The 19,397-nt window shown below is 46.5% G+C and overlaps 2 protein-coding genes across 2 annotated transcripts; both read left to right on the forward strand.

Annotated features, from left to right (window-relative positions):
* The first annotated feature begins 5,981 nt into the window (after window positions 1-5,981).
* On the forward strand, window positions 5,982-12,197 carry SNRPA1 (small nuclear ribonucleoprotein polypeptide A'). The gene is made up of 9 exons (XM_074599690.1): window positions 5,982-6,239; window positions 6,877-7,024; window positions 7,527-7,605; window positions 7,988-8,034; window positions 8,733-8,835; window positions 9,380-9,459; window positions 10,779-10,854; window positions 11,257-11,350; window positions 12,021-12,197. Exons 1-9 carry the CDS (start codon window positions 6,158-6,160, stop codon window positions 12,077-12,079), a joined length of 768 nt encoding a protein of 255 aa, XP_074455791.1. The 5' UTR covers window positions 5,982-6,157; the 3' UTR covers window positions 12,080-12,197.
* Window positions 12,198-12,427: 230 nt separating this feature from the next.
* On the forward strand, window positions 12,428-19,152 carry SELENOS (selenoprotein S). The gene is made up of 6 exons (XM_074599691.1): window positions 12,428-12,597; window positions 12,800-12,934; window positions 14,538-14,644; window positions 16,047-16,136; window positions 16,240-16,318; window positions 18,298-19,152. Exons 1-6 carry the CDS (start codon window positions 12,513-12,515, stop codon window positions 18,375-18,377), a joined length of 576 nt encoding a protein of 191 aa, XP_074455792.1. The 5' UTR covers window positions 12,428-12,512; the 3' UTR covers window positions 18,378-19,152.
* The last annotated feature ends 245 nt before the right edge of the window (window positions 19,153-19,397 follow it).

Raw genomic sequence — 19,397 nt, forward strand, 5'->3', positions numbered from 1 at the left:
GCGCAGCGTGCGGCGATGCGTCTGCAGATGGAGGAGCTGGCGGGGGGGGTTCGTGCCCCTTTCCCGCCCGTACCCGGAGCGTCCTGCAGCCCCCGGTGCCCCACCGCAGCTGGCAGTTGCGGGGATCCACAGGGCCACCTTCCCGTTTGGGCTGGCGGGGAAGGAGAGGAGCCGCTGGCGCGTCGGGGAGCGGAGGGAGCTGTGCAGCCGTTTGTTTGTCGCGGTGGTTTTGCAATGTTTAACCATGGGCCAGGTGCCCAGGGTAGGGCCTGGATAGCTGGAGCTGAGCTTTTTAAGTGTGAAAAAAAGAAAAGAACGGAGTCCTCCCACTGGGGAAGGTCCTTTCTCAGAGCTGCTGTGGGCTCGTGGGTCTTACAGGTCTTCGCTTTCATCAGATGTGAATTAATCGGATGATTTATCACAAACCGTGATTCCTTCTGTTGCTCCAGGATTCCCCTTTCAGTCTCGGGCCAAACCAGGGGTCAGAAGAGGGGTGAAATTCTCCCGGCTTCTGCCCCTTTGGTTGTAAAATAACAAACTTTCATTTCTGTTGCTGTGTCAGAGAGTCAGAAGACGGGAGCTGTGAATTGGGTTCTTTCAATTCTCTGGCTCACTGTAGAGGCGGCCTGCCTCTAAATACTGCTCACTGGTATATTTAGATGTACTGAAATGCTAGAAAACAAAAAAAAGAAAAAAGAAAGATGTTTACCCTTACATCCTTGGCATAATTTAAAATACACACTGGGTGAAGCAATGCAATTTAAGATGACCAAATCCCCAGCAGTCCCGGTTTTATCCTGCTTTATGCTGCCCTCCAGCCTGCCAGGGAAAGAGAAACAAATTCTACACGTCGAGTTCGTGCAACATCATCAGCTCCCAGCCTTTCCCAGGGCACTAACTCCCTCAGAAATCATTCTTGGAAAGCAATAAAACTCAGATTATTTATCCAAGCTATTGCAATGCTTGCTTGGAGCTATTAAAATCTCCCTGACGCTGGTATGCTCAGAGGATCAAAGTGGCTGTATCTTCAAGATAAATGCATATTTAGGCAACTTATTAAAGCCCGGTTCTCTGTTGTCTCTTGGCACCAAAGCCAAATCTAGAATAGCTGTTTTCTGGAAAACCTTAGTGCAGCCCGACTCCCCGTTTGCTGTTTGGCTCTCAGGTTGCATCCTCGGCCATCTGCCACTTCGTAGTTGGCAGGTGGGGAACACACATCTTAAAAATCGTTGCTTTGACTTTCCATTACAAAGAAAGGGCTTTTAAGAGCTCGTGTACAGCATCTGAGACCAAGAATCTGTCTGCTCTCAATTACAATTCTATTACGGCTGTCGAGCTGAGGCGTACAGCTGTATTGTGCTAAAGGAGCAAGGTCTGCGTTTTATTTGGCTTTCTCGGAGGCAGGACCCGCTTTCCAGGAGGCTGAGGAGGGTCTCCTTTTAACAACTGCCTGAAATGACTAAAGACTGTTGTCTTTATCACCGCGTGACTCCTGAGTCACGTACAGCAGTGCTGCTAAGTCTTTGTTGCTGCTTGTGACAGCTGTCTCTTTTTCTTGCTCTCTCCTAACTGCTTTTAAACAAGTGCAGATGTTATAAAAACTTGACTACGTGCTTTCCTATCCAGCTTTGGTGAGGGTGTTTTTTCAAGTAGGGAGCACAGGAGCTGCCTGACCCCAGCTGACACCTCTGCAGGGATCTCCAGCCAGACCAGAGCCAGCTCTGACGCTGTAGTCCCGGGGACCGAGCCAGGCGTCGCTCGCAGGGTGATGCTGCGAGATGCTCCCAAAAGAAAAGTATGAGCCATCGCTGTGCAGTGCCAAACGTGGCTGCAGCGTTTAACCTATTATCACATCCTCTGGGTTCATGGAAATGTCACGGCTCACAAAAAAAATCCTTCCCTCGATAGCAGCGGATCCAGAAATCATTCTGCCTCATCTCACTTGGGGCGGGGCGGGGGGGGGGGCCTGGAGAGCTGGGGAATAATTTCTCCAGGGCCACAGAAGCGGTGGCTTGGTGACAGGATTTGAGACCTGGGGGCGGTGAACTGCTTCCCGTCACGTGCCACCTTCCGTCCACACCACCCGCGCTGTGGTTCACCCGCCTGCAAAGCCCTGCTGCTCCCGGCCGAGCCCTGCCAGCGGGGCCAAGAGCCTCGGCCGCAGCAGCCCAGCTCGGACCCGGTGACCTGCTTCACATTGCAGTGGAGTTACCCGGCCAGACACGGCAGGCTGAGCCATCTCAGCTCCCCCAGCTCTTCCTCGCTGTTCCCCTGTTACGGAGAAACCCACAACAATTTATTGTCGTTTAGACAATTATTCTATCACCCGATGATCCCTCCCCACCCGGGAAGGGGAATCGGGGACAAACATGGAAACACAAGGGTTGAAATATAAATCGATTTAATAGAATCATAGAATCATAGAATCATAGAATCATAGGGTTGGAAGGGACCTCTGGAGATCATCTAGTCCAACCCCCCTGCCAGAGCAGGGTCACCTAGAGCAGGTGGCACAGGAACGCGTCCAGGTGGGTTTTGAATGTCTCCAGAGTTGGAGACTCCACCACCTCTCTGGGCAGCCTGTTCCAGTGCTCTGTCACCCTCAGGGTAAAGAAGTTCCTCCTCATGTTTAGGTGGAACTTCCTATGTTCAAGTTTGTGCCCATTGCCTCTTGTCCTGTCCCCGGGCACCACTGAAAAGAGCCTGGCCCCATCCTCCTGACACCCACCCTTTAAGTATTTATAAGCGTTGATAAGGTCACCCCTCAGCCGTCTTTTTTCCAGACTGAAGAGACCCAAATCCCTCAGCCTTTCCTCATAAGAGAGGTGTTCCAGTCCCCTAATCATCTTTGTAGCGCTCTGCTGCACCCTTTCCAGCAGTTCCCTGTCCCTCTTGAACCGGGGAGCCCAGAACTGGACACAGTACTCCAGGTGCGGCCTCACCAAGGCACAGTAGAGGGGGAGGATGACCTCCCTCGACCTGCTGGCCACGCTCTTCTTGGTGCACCCCAGGATGCCATTGGCCTTCTTGGCCACAAGGGCACATTGCTGACTCATGGTCATCCTGTTGTCCACCAGGACTCCCAGGTCTCTTTCCACAGAGCTGCTCTCCAGCAGGTCAGCACCCAACCTGTACTGGTGCATGGGGTTGTTCCTTCCCAGGTGCAGCACCCTACACTTGCCCTTGTTGAACTTCATAAGGTTTCTCTCTGCCCAGATCTCCAACCTGTCCAGGTCTCTCTGTATGGCGGCACAGCCTTCCGGTGTGTCAGCCACCCCACCCAGCTTGGTGTCATCAGCAAACTTGCTGAGGGCGCACTCTATCCCCTCATCCAGGTCATTGATGAATATGTTGAAGAGGACTGGACCCAGTACTGACCCCTGGGGAACACCACTCGTCACTGGTCTCCAACTAGACTCTGTGCCCCTAATCACAACCCTCTGAGCTCTATCTTTCAACCAGTTTTCTATCCACCCCACTGTCCATTCATCTAACCCACACTTCCTAAGCTTACCTATGAGGATGCTGTGGGAGACCGTGTCAAACGCCTTGCTTAAGTCAAGGTAGACCACATCTACCGCCCTCCCCTCATCTATCCATCTAGTCATGCCATCGTAGAAGGCTATCAGATTAGTCAGACATGATTTCCCCTTGGTGAATCCATGCTGAGTACTTCTGATAGCTTTCCTTTCCTCCACATGCCTTGAGATGACACCCAGAACGAGCTGTTCCATCATCTTTCCAGGGATGGAGGTGAGGCTGACCGGCCTGTAGTTCCCCGGCTCCTCCTTCTTGCCTTTCTTGAAGACTGGAGTGACATTGGCTTTCCTCCAGTCCCCAGGCACCTCGCCTGTTCTCCAGGACTTTTCAAAGATGATGGAGAGCGGCCCAGCAATGACTTCTGCCAGCTCCCTCAGCACTCTCGGGTGCATCCCATCAGGGCCCATGGACTTGTGAATATCTAGATGATCTAATTGGTCCCTCACTCGCTCCTCCTCAACCCAAGGGAAGTCGTCTTCTTTCCCTGTTACTTTATTCAATGCCTGGGACTCCTGAGGGCTGGGCCGAGCAGAAAAGACCGAAGCAAAGAAGGCATTCAGTAACTCTGCCTTCTCCACATCCTCCGTCACCATGACTCCTGCCTCATTCAGCAGTGGGCCTACAACTTCTCTGGTCTTCCTTTTGCTTCCAATATACTTGTAGAAGCTCTTTTTGTTGTGCTTGATGTCCCTAGCCAGGTCTAATTCCAAGGCGGCCTTGGCTTTCCTTGTTTCATCCCTGCACGCTCTGGTGGCATTCTTGTAATCCTCCCAAGGGGTCAGTCCCTTCTTCCACTTATTATAAACTTCCTTCTTCCACTTGAGCAATAATAGGATAAGACTAAAAAATTAACATCAATAATACTAAAGAACCAGTATTGATCCTGATACCAATACAAAATAGACAAGGATCATACTCAGCCCATTCCGTGTGCAGGAAGCTGTGCGCTCCCAGGAGGGGACAGCAAACGTGGGACACTGGGAGCGCCACAGCTTTGGGAGGAAGGGAAGGACTCGGGGCTCCAGCACTGGGATGATAAGTTCTCTGGAGTGCCACCATCAAGGGAGAGCGAGCACTACGCAACAAACTTTCTAATTTATATTGAATGGTATGTTCATGGTATGAAATATCCTGTTGGCCAGCCTGGGTCAAGTGCCTGGGTTCTCACTCCTCTTCATCCCTGCACCAGCCAAGGCTTGAAAACACTGAGACCTTGACTGCCACATAGTATAGCTGGCTATAAAGTAAATATTGTCACAAATTCAGTCACTAGAGTATTCCGAAAGTGCAGGTTTCCCAAGCATTAGAAGAGAAATTAGTCCTGTGTCACGCAAACCAGGACATCTCCAAAACCCTGAACTGGGTAAGAGGGGATGTAGTGACACTTGAAAGCGCATTTTGTCTCACAGATGAAGGGTGAATGTCATGCCACGGCCTGTGGCACGTTCCCAGCCCAACGCAGCTTCCCCAAGAGCAAGAACACGCGTGGAAGCGCCAGCGCAACTGTCTCAAATGCTGCAGGGGGAAGGTGTTTATGGGCAACCCTATATCCAGGAGCGAAGGCTGAGCTGCTACTTGGGTGGAGGAGAAAACCCACCAAGAGCTGTAATTGCTGCGGGAGGCTGGGAAGCGGGAAGGGAGCGACACGTGTTCAAACGCGCACCATCCCACCGGCTAAGCCAACTCTGTCCAAAGGCCAGCAGCCCGCTGGCTGCCAGTCGTCTGTGTGGAGCCGGCTCCCAACCTGCTCTGCCTCCATTTATGCACACTTAGGCTGTGCCTGGATGAGCGGGGAACCTCTGGTGCCATCTTTGTGCTGTGTTAGGATGCTACTGATGGCAAAGCCAAGCCCCTCCTCAGTTTGTTGACCGCTGCTCGGGCGCTGGGCCCTGCCTGCGGCCCTTGCCCGCCTGTGGGGCTGCAGGGCGGCCTGGGGGGGGCCCAGGGCAGCGCGGGGGACCCTCACCTCAGCAAGGAGCGGGTCTGGTGCCAGCGGCCTGCCGGCACCGGGAGTACCGGTGCTGCCGGTCTGAACGGGGGCCGCGTCCGCGGGCCGCCGGGTCCCTCTGCTGCCCGGCGGCCGAAGCGCTGCCGCTGCCATGGCCGGCCGATAGCCGCTGCTCGAGCAGCACGGCCCCGGCCCTCCCTGCAGCCGCGGGGCTTCAACTGTACATGAAATTACCATGAAAACAGCTTTAAGGGGGTGAGGCGGAGGAGGAGACCGAGGAAGGAGGAAAGGGTCCTGGCTGGGAGGGGGCCGCAGGGCTCCCCTCTGCTCCCCATCAGAGGGCACCGGCCTCGGCACCCTCTGAAGGGACGCGGCCTGGGCCTGCCCGACACCGGGCTGCCGCCGGAGCCCGGGGGAGGTGGGGGAGCAGGGGCTGCCCGGGCTGGGGCGGGGGGAGGCTGCCGCCGCGCTCCTTTCAGCGCCGCCATCTCGGGGAGAAGAGAGGGTGGGCGATGCGGCGGCGCTTCGGCGCTCGGCTGGTCGGCCTGGCCTGGTCTGGCTGAGCTCGGCGCTCGGCTGGTCGGCCTGGCGCGGCGCGGCGCGGCCTAGCGGCGGTCCGGCGCGGCGGGGAGCGGCGCGGTGTGGAGCTGAGCGGCGGAGCCCGGCGGGATGGTGAAGCTGACGGCGGAGCTGATCGAGCAGGCGGCGCAGTACACCAACGCCGTCCGCGACCGAGAGCTCGACCTGCGCGGTGCGCGGGCTCGGCCGGGCTCGGATGGGGGGCCGGGGGGGGTCGTGGAGGCGATGCGGCCTGTACCGGGAAGGGGCCTGCGGGAGGGGAGAGGGATGAAGCCTGTGGTGGGCCTGCAGCGGGAGGAGGGGCGGCGGCAGGACGGGGGAAGCCGGGGGGGAGGTTGCTGAAGGGGCCTGCAGTGAGTGGGGCGCTTGGGCGGCGGTTAAAGAGGTTCCGGCGGCAGGGGAACCTGGGGTGGTGGTGGAATGGGATGGGATGGAGTGGGGTGGGATGGAATGGAATGGGAATTTGGGGTGAAATGTCGGAGGAACCTGCGGTGTTGGGGGTGAGGGAAATCCACACAAGGGATGTGGTGGAAAGGTGGGTTTGGGCCGAGGGGATGGGTACAGGGAGGGAGTTGGGGTGTTGGGTGAGGGGGAGGAAGAGGGATGCCTTGAGAAGGCTGTGGGGGCGGTTGGCTTTGAGGGGGAGAGTTTGGTCTATGTGTGGTGGGGAGGACAGTTGCTCCAGAGGTGTTTTGACTGAGATTATCTGCATCCTCAGTCCATCCAGATATGCCCCCTGTGCACTGTCTGTGGCTTGTTCCACTCTCTTGTGGGCACCATCTGATTCCTGTCTTGCACTCTCTCCCCAGGCTATAAAATCCCTGTTATTGAGAACTTGGGTGCTACTCTGGACCAGTTTGATGCAATTGATTTCTCTGACAATGAGATCCGTAAACTGGATGGGTTCCCTCTGTTGAGAAGGCTGAAAACTCTTCTGATGAATAACAATAGGATTTGGTAAGCTGTTGTAGTTTGGCCAGATGGGACCCGGGGGTGGAGGAAAATGCTCTTGGGAGAGATGTGTGTGCGCATCTTTCAGTGCTGGGTAGGTGTAGAAGCATGTTTTATGGGAGAAAAAAAATCAGCATTGACTACTGCTTAGGCCCTCCTGAAGTTGCCTGATTTGTAAAAGTTTGTCCCAGGTCAGTCATCATTTTTCAGAGGGACAATGACAATTGGAATCTGACCAGAACTTTGGATTTCAGTACCATCCCCATAAAGACAAGAAAACGGGGATACCTGCAAGTGAATGAGCATAAATCTCATTTTGTATCCAATGCTCTTACATTGACAGCTGGTATTTATTAGAAAAAGTATTGTGGGGGTTGCTAACCCAAACTTCTGCAAGTGTTAGATTGGGTTGTTTTACAAGAAGATCCTCTGTGTTATCATATTTCTGTTGTCTTTTCGCCATTGCTAATTTCTGGACTAAGTTAAACCTTTGGTTTTTGTTCTTTAGTCGGATTGGTGAAAGCCTGGAACAGGCTCTGCCCAGCCTGACGGAGCTCATTCTTACCAACAACAACATTGCTGAATTGGTAAGCTATCGATGCAGCATAAATCTTAACAAGCTTAAATTTGTGTTTGCCATCTTTCTAATTAACCTTTTTCCTGAGAGTGGTGTCATATGCTTTTGGTAATAATTGGTACTATTCATCTTTCTAATTAGCCTTTTTTGTTTCCCTTTAGAGTAATATCATACGGGTTTGCTGGTAGTTAGTGATGTAGATATTTTAATGAACATAATTTGCAGCATGCAATGGAACAGCAGTCACAAAGTCTTAGCGGTTTTCCTGTTAAACTAATGGCAGTAATTCTAATTGGTCTCTAAAATAGATGTGAGTTCAGGAACTTTGTTTTCAAATCTGTGATTCTCACTAAAATGGACCTAGGAATACTTACTGTGTTCCCATTATGTAGGGTGAACTGGATCCGTTATCAACTATTAAATCGCTGACTTACCTGAGGTACGTAATCTTGAAAAGAAAAGCTACTCCTCCTCTGCTGTTCGAACTCTGCTGCTGGCCTGGCTCTTTGCTTTGATCTGGAATGCTTTCCTTTTTAAGAGCTGTGACAGATTCTTTACGCTTAAAAATTGAATCAATAAACAACGTTTCCACTACTCTTCAGAAATATGTAGTATTTAATGTGTCAGGCTTTTTATTACTGACACTGTTGGACCAATGAGACGTAACATCTCTATAAACCAATATGCAAGCATTGACGTAACCTTAACCTTTAAAAACCTGAAAACTAAAGGTTTAAACTGTTGTTACAAAATACTTTAAAACACATGTAAACAACAACTTTTCAGTAATGTTACGTTTGATGTGAGGGACAAAAAAAGAAAAGCAATCTGTCCTATGATTTTTTTGGTTGATCAGTGTCCAGGTGGGCAGTGTGACAGTTCAGTTATTTGGGGTTTTTTAAATATTTTGAGGTTGTTCTTTATGTTCTTCCTCATTAAAATCTACCTAATTGATAAAATAAAGTGCAAGTTTTTACTATAGTTTTCATAATATCAGAGAACGCTGTCGCTTGGCTTATTTAATGGTGGTGTTTGTTGTTTATTATAACAGAAGGTACATGAATGCATTTATATTAATATATTTCAGTATATTTTAAAATATTAAGAATCTCTTTATAACCTTAATTTACTTCGTAGCATTTTAAGGAACCCTGTAACAAATAAGAAGCATTACAGATTATATGTGATCCACAAAGTTCCCCAGGTCAGAGTGCTGGATTTTCAAAAAGTGAAACTCAAAGTAAGTATCTTTTCTTCTGATTCAGCACAAGATGAACACCTCTTTTCTTGTTACGTTCTTGAAAATTCAGTGGTAACTGAGTTTTTTGCCATAGCTGTAAATTTTATCAGAACTGTGTATTGTAAGTGGCTCTAAAACATGCTCATTGTTTTCTTTCGTGGTTTTATTTTGTTAAGGAGGTAGTCTGTTTAATTATGTTTAATTGAGTTTTACTACCTTTGGTTTGTTTAGTCTGATTATTTTCTGGTGCTCTGGTGTTGGTAGAAAGACAGACCTCTAGAGAAAGAAATGAGCGATCGGAACAGAGCGCTCTGCTCTCAGTGGAGATGAGTGTGGGAGAGAGTTCTTACTTTTAAGAGCATGAGGTTGATATATCTCGAGTCTGAGCATTTGGGTGATGTTTATGTGCTTGTTCTTACATCTGGTCTCCACGTACCAATGTTCACTGATGAAGCTGAGCCAAAGCATCTTTTCTTTGCAAGGACAGAAGCTTTGCAAAATGCAATGTTCTAAAATTAACTTTGTGTGTGTGGTATCGCTGTAGGAGCGACAGGAGGCAGAGAAAATGTTCAAGGGCAAACGGGGTGCACAGCTTGCAAAGGATATTGCCAGGAGAACAAAAACGTAAGATAAAAAAACCAAATTTACACTGGCATTCTCCTTCAGAAACACCACTTTCTTTCTGTGCGCTATTAGGCAGTAAACTGAAATATCAGCTACTGGCAGGATGCTTTAAAAGCTTTGGTAGTCAGAAGTGCCTTATCCAAGCATCCCCATTTTTGGATGGTGGTGAATACATCTCAGCAATAGTTTTGAAAGAGAGATTTGGTCAGGGTGGGTTGATTTAAGTCAACAAGCAGGAAATCTTCATTTTATTTTTTCTTTTTGTTATTTAACTGCAGAGAGTTGGCCATTGTTTGTTTTGCTTTGGTTTTTTTCCCCTCGATAATTGGTAACTAAAATCTCTCGTTTTCCTAGGGAATACAAACTGTAAAATCTGCTGTAATTAGGAGGATAAATGCAGATGAAAAGCTTTAGTTAAGCTATTACAAATATATGCTTATTTAGCTTAATTCTCAAGTGGTGCGCTGTGTGTTTTGTTTAATCCTTCATCAACCTGTTTGGAAATGAGAATTCGTATCATGTATGGCAACAGCCATTTCCAAAGTCATAGTTAAATAAAAAAATATCTTGAACATATTTAGCATTTAAAACTATAATAGATGGACTCTCGCTCTGGTTTTTGAGTGGAAAGAGGTTCAGGTCTGTGATAGAACAAGTACGTGTATTGTAATATACTTACAAATACTTGTAAGAACAAGTATTGAACTAAATAGTTCAATAAACAGATATGAAGAAAATGTTTCTGTAGCTGCAGAAGAGGTTGCAGCACTGATGCTGGGTCAGCACTTCAGGAAATTCTTTCCAGCTGATTACATCCATTTTCACAGACTACAAATTTTTCCTTTTTTTTTTTTTTTTTTTTTTTAAAGCAGAAGCAGCTAAGCTTTTTCTTGCAAGTGCCAAGATTGCATCCGGTCTAGTGTAGGCTTTAAATATAGGCCGTTATAATAACATATTAGACATATAAGAACAGGAAACCCCATTTCAGTTACTCTTATTTATCCACCCTGCTTTTCTAATGACAACAAACCACCTGAGTGTTCAACAACATCCAAAACGAATAGCTTTTGTCAACTGCTTAATTTATAAAGTTAAGCTCTGCCTCTCTTTATGAGCAGATGAAAAGGAGGTGGGGGGGGGAATGGGAGAGCGAGGACAAGTTGCTGGTGTTTCTGAAGGAGGCAACTCTTCACTGTATCAGTTTGTTAACAAAGATAAGATACTACACTTGATTGAATGAAATGCTTCCAAACCTAGTTTGGGAGCGAGAGAAGCGCATGCCCTTCAAAGGATGTAACGAGTCTCTTTTTCCTTTGAAGCTTCAATCCAGGTGCTGGTTTGCCAACTGACAAAAAGAAAGCCGGGCCCTCCCCAGGGGACGTTGAGGCAATAAAGGTAAATCTGTCAAGACGGCACACGTGGGCAAAAGCGGAGGAAAAGAAACTGTCGTGGATCTGAACAAATGTTTCCTTCCTCCTGGCAACCCCTGGCTCTATTCAGACGAATAGAACAGCGGGTCCTAACTGTGGGTTAGGTGCTTTTTCTGTCATTTTTCATCTGTTAGGATATATGTGGTTTTTAAGAACTTAAATGAAATTTTGGTCTGAGCTTAGAGCTCTCCCGGGATAGAGCAGCTTGTTTAGTGAGGGGGAAGTAAGATTGTATTTTGTCATTTGTAGAACTTTCTATAGAGGCTTAGCTTCACTTAACTGGAAAAAATCTTGGGTTTATGTTTATTCTAAACAGACTGAAATACTGTATGTGAAGATTCATCGTGTTCTTTTGTCTGTTTTTTAGACTGCTATAGCAAATGCCACAACTCTGGCTGAAGTGGAGCGACTGAAAGGCTTACTACAGGCTGGTCAGATCCCCGGCAGAGAACGAAAATCAGGTCACTCTGCGCTTTTATTACTTTAGTTTCCCAAACAAAATCTACCTCTCTTCATTGCTTCCTGATTCTATACGTGATCTCAGTAGGGAGCTACGCTGGAAAGGCCAAACAGTTGGAGAGTTGAAAAAAACCTCTTTAAAATGAGTATAATTTTATAGACTGAACAACTGAGGATGGCATCTGTAAGACTCTTGCCATCAGTATACTGGCCGCCTGGCCACTGGAGTGCAGTTGAGGGCTGTTACACTGGGCTCCCTCGAGAGCAAGGTGCCAAATGTCAGCCCCAGGTGCTTCGCTGTATTGGCCAACTCCAAACAGTTCATCCCAGCTACTTAAAAAAATGAGATTAATTACAAAGTACATCTGGCCTTGGTTGTTGAGCATTAGTGCCTCGGGTGGGGGTACAGGAGAGTCTCTGTGATCTCTCAGAGGTCGGTGTGTATGAATCTTGACGTCAGACTGGCAACATCCCCTCTTTTCCCTATATTAGTTATGTAGGGGTTTTTTTCCTGCTGTGTTTTAGAGTTCACACTATTACTGCCCCACTTCAGAGGGGTGGAAATTAACCCCTCGTGAAATTAACCCCCCAGGAAATTAACCCTGCCACGTCGCCCCCGTGGCAGAGCGAGCTGACGTTTGCAGTAACCCCTGGTGTCTCGTGTCCTTCCAGGCCCGTCAGAGGAGGCTGAGGAAGAAATGGAGGAAGACGCGGTTCCCAACGGATCGTAGGCCCGGGCCCGCTGCCTCTCCCTGCAGGGGGGCTCGGGCCGGCGCCGCCGCGGGCAACCCTCCCCCCGCACCCCGTCCTTGCGCATTTCGGCCTTCAATAAACGAACGTTTCTTTTTCTCCCCGTGGTGCGGCCTCCCCAGCGCCGGCCGGGCTGCAGCGGAGCGCGGCAGGGGCGGCCATAGCGGCGAGAAGAGGAGGAGCCCCACCTTCACGCCCTGATTGGTCCCCTTGCGCCCCTCCCTTCCTCCCATTGGCCGGGATAGACATGATGTCACCCTCTTTAGTCGCTGCCAATTGGCCCGCGAGGGGAAGCCTGGCGTTCTCATTGGTTCTCGGCTCTCGAGGTGGTGTAGGACGAGGAGGGCGGTGATTGGCGCAGCTGGCGGGGGCGCGGGGCGGCTCCCGGACGTGAGGCGGCGTCGGCGGCGGGCGATGGAGCTGGGGGGCGGCGGGCCCGCGGCCGGCCCGGGGCAGGCGGCGTTGGGCCGGGGCGGTCTCGAGGTCCTGCAGCACACGGGTGAGGGGCCGGGGAACGGCGGGCAGGGCAGGGCGGGTGCAGGGGTGGCGGGGCGCTGGGGCGCCCGGCGGAGGGGGGTCCGGCGGACTCGGTCTGCTCGCTGAGGAGAGGAGCTGGGGCCCAGCCGGGCGTTCTCGCCTACTAACTGGGTGGGCTCCCTCCCCTCCAACCTGCTCTCACCTACGGCTTGTTCCCGTCCCAGTGGGCTCCCTGCTGTCCAGCTATGGCTGGTACATTCTCCTGGCCGCTGTCGCCATCTATTTCCTCATCCAGAAGATATCCCAGGGCCTGGCGGCCCGGCCGAGCGGCCAGTCGGGAGCAGCTGACGCAGATGTGGGTGAGTAAATGTTTGCTTGCTCTTCAGAGCTGGACGGGGTGGTGCTGGTGTCTCTTCTAGTTCCCTGCAAGCGCTCCGCAGTCGTGATGTCTGACAGCTGCTCAAATCCACACACACGGAGCCGTTGCTTAAAAACAACCAAAGAGAAATCCAGTTCTGAGGTATTTTAACAGTGAGCAACGCTCAGGATAACTGTTCAGGCCCACAAAAGCGTACAGATCATATTACTGAAGAGATCGCTAGGTAAAGGTTGGACCAAGAGAAGTGTTTTTAATACGTTATGTCTAGAAAGGATTGTGTCCCAAAGTAATGTGGTTGGGAGAGAAGGAGTGGTACGTTGCAGAACAAGGGAATAGCTGGTCTTCAGTAGTGCAGAAGCTGAGAGAACCACCTGGTTCAAATGGGTTGTGGTCAGTTGTCAAATAACTTACAGATTTCTCAAAGAAAAACAAAACGTACAAATCTTATTACTGGTGAAAAAACCTTTTTGTTTAGTAATATATTTTTTATTAATATTCATAATCTTTCAATTATTCCTTCGTCCTTCCTACTCTGGCAGGCTGTGTACATTTGGGGTGTAAGTGCCTCTCGTCTGTGTTATCTTCTGAAGTGTGGCATAGGTTGTAAAATCTTACACAGTCATGATCCTGCCTCGCTTGGAGACTCACTGCCGTAAAGCACAAGCTGTACTTAAATATCTGCCAAAACGATAAGTGCTTGGCGCTGATACCTTTGGCATATTGGCATCACACTACATGGGGTCCCAGAAAATATTACATACGTGCCCTGATCCTACTGTTGTTCGTTTGTGATGCTAATTAAATCTTGATTTAATGGCCAAAACTGCCTATAAAATTTCTGAAAGTTACTGAAATTTCTTTTATGTATTCATTACTGGATGGTAGCAAACATATAGGGAGATAAACGAGTGTAGAGATACTTCAGCTTCTGCAAAAAAAGAGAGCAATATTTGCCTTTGTTCAGATATAATTTTTCTTTTAACTTCTCTAAAGGCCAATCATGAAGAGAAGTGGTGACTCAATGTAGATTTTCGGAGGCTGCCAGTTTTCTCTTGAGATATGTTTGATATTTGTAAGTAATTTCTCTGCTGATGGAGCATGTTAAATCTGCCACTGCTTCACTGCTGTAATGAAACAAGCAGGACCAGTTGCCAAAAGGAGTAGGAGTGAATGTGGGCTGGTTGCCTCATACTTCTGCGTAAAAGAAGTTCTCTGCGTAAAAATGGAATCCCTGCAAAGCATGGGTGATATTTCTAAAATTATTTGTGTCAAACAAATCCTTCAGAAATAGAAGCAAGTATCCTAGAAGTGTGAATTTTAATTTTTTATGGGTTCATTGCATCGGTGTCTTTATTCGTTAAAATCCCATTAAAGGTAATTGCTCTGAAAATACTAAAATGTTATGAAATTTAAATCAGCATATAAATTGCTGTAAAAGATTAGGTGGAAACTGATGTTGAGCTGTGATATTCTGCAAAAGAGCTGCAGGGAGAGATGTGAGCCTTTTCCTTATTACAGTTCTTTGAGGAGACCACTTAGAATTTATTTTGAATAGCTTTGCAAACTCTTTCCCAATTTCCTAGAACCTGATGTGGTGGTAAGAAGGCAGGAAGCTTTGGCAGCAGCTCGCCTCAGGATGCAAGAGGAGTTGAACGCACAAGCAGAAAGATACAAAGAAAAACAAAGACAGGTAACCAGAGGGCGTTTCTTTAACTCATAAATTTGTCACCAAGTACTTTGCTGCTGTTTTAGAAAGGTTTATTCCATGCTAGATACCAGAAGTATAGGAGACTTACTCTCTCTGCTGGAATGTGGGTGGTGGGCTTTTCCCCCCTCCTTTACCTGAACCACTTTTGATATCGTTTGATCCATGGAGCAGTAACAAGCTGTAGGTATCATGATGGACCTCCAGTGATGCAAGCATGTACTTATATTCTGTGCTGACCCGATGTCTTGATGCTCTTCGTTGATTAGAATGATTGATGCATGTAGTATTCTGCTCCTTCCTGAAGTAATTAATCTCTGTGGCACTTGCTGGTCCGCAAGTAATTGTGTGTGGTGGACACTGTGGGCCTGATACTACTTTTTTTTATTTTTAATGGGTAAATCTGTACCTACAGAAACATAGATATATGTACAGTGAATGGCTGGAGGGGATTTCCTGGCATTTAGATTAATTGTACTACTGCATAGATGTATTTTCTCTTCTTAATGGCAAATGGAAGTTCTTAGAAATGTAGCTTAGCATTGCTGTGATTTAATGGTTTGAACTACAGCTTGAGATAATGAGTAGCAGCATATTGCTGTGTGGGGAAGCATAGAAAGGTGGATGTGATCAGCGTAGCAATAATATTGCTCGTTAATCCCAGCTCTTCTTCTGTTTTTACTTCTGCAGTCAGATACATTCACACCTCAGTTTATAGCTGATGCTTCAAGAAATATTGGCAGTTAAAAAGGAAGAAAAAGTTGCATTGTGGAAGAAAATAGCCACTCTGTAGAAAGTCTAGGTCTAGTGTGGTTGGACTTGCGGGGCTTTGCTTTCTTTTTCTTTGACAGGCTGGAGTAGCTGCCTAATTTCCTTTCTGTTTTTCGAGAAGGCGGCAGTCTGTCTTAACCATTAATTTATTTGATTTTGTGGATAAATTGCTTTAGAAGAGAACTGGGAGAACTGTTGATAATGTATATTGGGATGTAAATATGTATCTGGCTGTCTTGTTCATTTGAAAAACACATTTTCTTCTGTAGAACCCTACATTGTGCATTAATTTCATATGCAATATTCTTTACCCAGTACTTATAAACTCAGGACTTAAGCTTGTCACTTGGTTCTGTTTTACTTTCAAAATGTTTTTAAGCATGAAGTGGTCAAAGCTGCAGACACAGTCTGCATATGTTGAAGAGGGGTGGTTGTTCTGTTGTTGGGAAGACGTGGGTGCTTAAAAAAGTAAATGCTTCCATCAGCTCGGAGATACTGCATCAGATGAAGATAGATCCTTTGGGTTTTGATGCCTCTGCTGTAGCTGTTTCTGTAGCACCGGCAGTCCTATTAGTTCTGAAATCTTAGTTTTGCGTATCCTGGATTTGTTCCTTAGCTTGAAGAAGAGAAACGAAGGCAGAAGATAGCAATGTGGGAAAGCATGCAAGAAGGAAAAAGCTATAAAGGAAACCTGAAACTGAATCAGGTAACAACTGTGGTGTTAATCAGGTTACAATTATGTTTATGTGATTAGATTAGCTGAAATTCACGTTGATTAAATTCTGAGTAACTTTTGCTTTTTTGAACAGCAAGAAGTAGAATCTGGTGCTTCCACCTCATCAGCAGTCCCGAAATCTAAACCAAACAAAAAGCCCTTGCGAGGAGGTGGTAAGTTTGAAACCCTTAAGATATTCTGAGCTTGAAACAGAGCATTTATCCAGCTGCATACATAGTCATTGTACGTATTTTTTCTCTTCTTCAAGGAGGAAACAAAATGTGCCTTACAAATGAGCTCTTTGTCTCTAATCAGTGGGGTCTGCTTTGCACTTTGTGCAAAACCTAGCAGGATGTTTTTATGGTGCTTTTCCCTGGGGAAGCAGTGTTTCAGTTTTCTTGTAAATGCTTTTGCCATAATTACTGAGATTTTGTCACTCACAATTACAGAGTCTTAGAATATTTCTGAGATCCCTCCCACATTATTGTAGAAGTCCAATAATTTAATTTCTGGTCTTTCTGTAGTACTGACTAAATGCAGGAAGACGATGTTTTACTTTGTATTATGTAGATTCAGGAAGATGAGAGACTTCAGCAAAATGTGGTCTTTTTCACTAGATACCACAATAACAACCTATTGAATACCTAAATCCTGCAGATATATAAACTCTTAGCAGTTCTCGGAAATCACCAGAGGGTCTTACCATTAAACTGTCAGCCACTGAAATCATCTTGGTGGATGAACTGCTTTCTGTGGCCTTACAAAGCCCACGTTAGGATCACTGCTGTATATTGGCCATGCAGCTGGTCTGCGTTCTCTCCTGTGCCGTACCTGCAAGTGCTAATTTGGGTGTAATACTTTAATTACAGTTTTCCATGGCAGAGGGGATCACCTAACAGCCTTAATCGTATCAGACTAAAAGGGTTGGGGTGCAGTGCGAAGTCATTTGATTAAGTGTGTGAAACCTGAAGATTCTCGATTAAACATATTAAACCTCAATAATAGTTCAGTGCTGAAAGTTCTGCTTTTGAGTATTTTTACTGACAGCTGTTGACAACGTCTGAAGAAACTGACCGATTGATTCATCTTGTGTTGTTTAATATGAGTGCAGTCTAATGTCTGATACTGACACATATCCTTTATAGCTCTTGCATGGGATATTTACCTCTATGGGGGATGAGAAATAATGGGGAATAGCTGTGCTAGGAACCAGGATCAGGGCAGCTGGGCATAGGCACCCTTTTAGCTGCTGCCTGTCCCAGTTTCATCCTAAGCTGAATCTTTGCTTTAGTAACAGACGATAGAATTAGAGGTCTCTGATCTTCTCATGAGGTAGATCAGCACGAAGTTAAAGAACCATCTGTACTGTTCAGCTGCTGAATTAAGCTAGAAAGCAGAACTTGGCTAGTATGAGAAAAACAAACTTCAAAGATGGAGGTGATGCATGCAGTTTCAGTGGAACAGGTTGCTTTGAAACCTGCTGGGTTAGCAGAGCTGCTAGGTTTTCAGTTTTCTCTTTTTTTTTTTTTTTTGCCTTGTACAGAACAAATTGAGGACACTTGCCAAGTTGTATCTTTCCAAGTACATATTCATAAAATGAAGTTGCCTATAGTTATAGCATTAGGAGGTTCAACTAAAGTATCTGTTTTCCTTACTCCATATATACTTGCCTTCTCAAATTATTTTTTAAAAAATCTTACCATAGTAATGAGTGGATCCACCTTTTGACCTTCAGAGTATTCCTTGCAGGACCAGAATAAAAGATTATTTTATGTCCCTAACTATTAGGGCTCTCGGAACACAGATACTCTTACAGAATTTACTGTAAGAGTTTACTGTACAGCACAGCATTAAAGCTTTAATGCAGACTCAGAGAAATTAAGTTATAATTAATTTCAATTTAATTTAATCCTAATTGATCAAGTTAAAACACAAGTGTTTTGCAATGGCTTTTACTGTTAGCACTACAAAAATAAACCATTTCAAGTCTGGTTATTTTCTCTGCTTTCATTTTCCTTAAAATGCTGCCTATGTAGTAAGTATAAACAAGGGGCAAATCATTGCGAAATTTATTTTTGGTGTTTCTTGTGTGTTGGTGAAGGCCTGTTGAGAATGAATATTGATATGGTGGATTTCTTCTCTGTACTCCTAGGCTATAACCCTCTCTCTGGAGAAGGAGGCGGAACTTGTTCCTGGAGACCCGGCCGGAGAGGCCCATCAGCAGGTGGATGAGGCTAACCCTCCCTAGTGTCTCACGTCACTAGCAGGCTTGATCTTACCCACTGTCTAACTGCCTACAGTTTGCGTGTCACAGTGACTCCTTTGGGATGGGGCTTAGTGCAGGTGTTAACTTGAAAACAGATTTACACCATTTCCAAATAGTAGTGCCGAAGCTGGTACCACCCAAGAAAAATACCTGATCCTCTTAGAGAGGATGAAGAAAGAAACAATTTCAGTGTAATCAGTTCATTTTTACTCTTCTGTAGAGGGGAAGCGTAGTCTCCAGCCAAGGTGAATCACCTGGGATTGTGAGATCTGGGTTCTGTGGATGGCTATTCAAAAGACTGGCCTCAGGCAAATTTAATTATGTACGCTTGGTTTACTTTTGTAAAATGAGGATATTTACCATCCTCAGATGTGTTACCAGATCTACTGTGTTTGGCTGGAAGGTACTTTAGAGGGAAAGAACGTTACCATCAGCAGGTATCTTGAATTTTAGGAGCAGGAACTTTCAGAATTTCAGGAAAAAAAAGATGAACTGATAAATGCCACGGATTTGCACAGCAGGCCAGTTTTGCAGAAGAGTCTCTGTGACAAGCTACCTTGAATGATGTTTTCCTTATAAATGGTAAACAAACCAGTGAGGATTACTGATGCTAGACAGCAGACGGGGGGGGTTCTTGCTATTCTTTTTTTTTTTTATTATTATTTCAACTGCTTTGTAAAAACAAAATACTATTAATATTAAATATAATTGCAAACAAATATAAATCTAGTATTTACAATCTTGTGGTTTTCTACAGCATCTTTTTATATAGAAGGCGTGTGTTTTAGTGCAATAGATGTGTGTAAAGCAAGACGAGAGATCAAATGAAATGATTTTCATTTGACTACCTCCATAGAAAAAGGGTTTTTTCAGCTGATCTTTTTGGGCTTTAAAAGGTTTGTTTTATTTGGGTGGTCTGTGTTCCAAATCATGATTTTAGAATAATCACCTTCAGGTTAAGACCAAATCAAGTTTTCCCAAGTTTA

Source organism: Larus michahellis, chromosome 9 (genome assembly GCF_964199755.1).
Source record: "Larus michahellis chromosome 9, bLarMic1.1, whole genome shotgun sequence".
Classification (NCBI taxonomy): domain Eukaryota; kingdom Metazoa; phylum Chordata; class Aves; order Charadriiformes; family Laridae; genus Larus; species Larus michahellis.

What these genes read in the sequence shown, in the direction of transcription:
- SELENOS (XM_074599691.1), top strand. Translation starts at nt 12,513, where the DNA reads ATGGAGCTGGGGGGCGGCGGGCCCGCGGCCGGCCCGGGGCAGGCGGCG. An exon ending in ACAAAGAAAAACAAAGACAG is followed by an intron (nt 14,645 to 16,046) that starts GTAACCAGAGGG and finishes TTTGTTCCTTAG; the next exon opens with CTTGAAGAAGAGAAACGAAG. An exon ending in AAAGCCCTTGCGAGGAGGTG is followed by an intron (nt 16,319 to 18,297) that starts GTAAGTTTGAAA and finishes CTGTACTCCTAG; the next exon opens with GCTATAACCCTCTCTCTGGA.
- SNRPA1 (XM_074599690.1), top strand. Translation starts at nt 6,158, where the DNA reads ATGGTGAAGCTGACGGCGGAGCTGATCGAGCAGGCGGCGCAGTACACC. An exon ending in TTCAAAAAGTGAAACTCAAA is followed by an intron (nt 8,836 to 9,379) that starts GTAAGTATCTTT and finishes GTATCGCTGTAG; the next exon opens with GAGCGACAGGAGGCAGAGAA. An exon ending in GGGACGTTGAGGCAATAAAG is followed by an intron (nt 10,855 to 11,256) that starts GTAAATCTGTCA and finishes TCTGTTTTTTAG; the next exon opens with ACTGCTATAGCAAATGCCAC.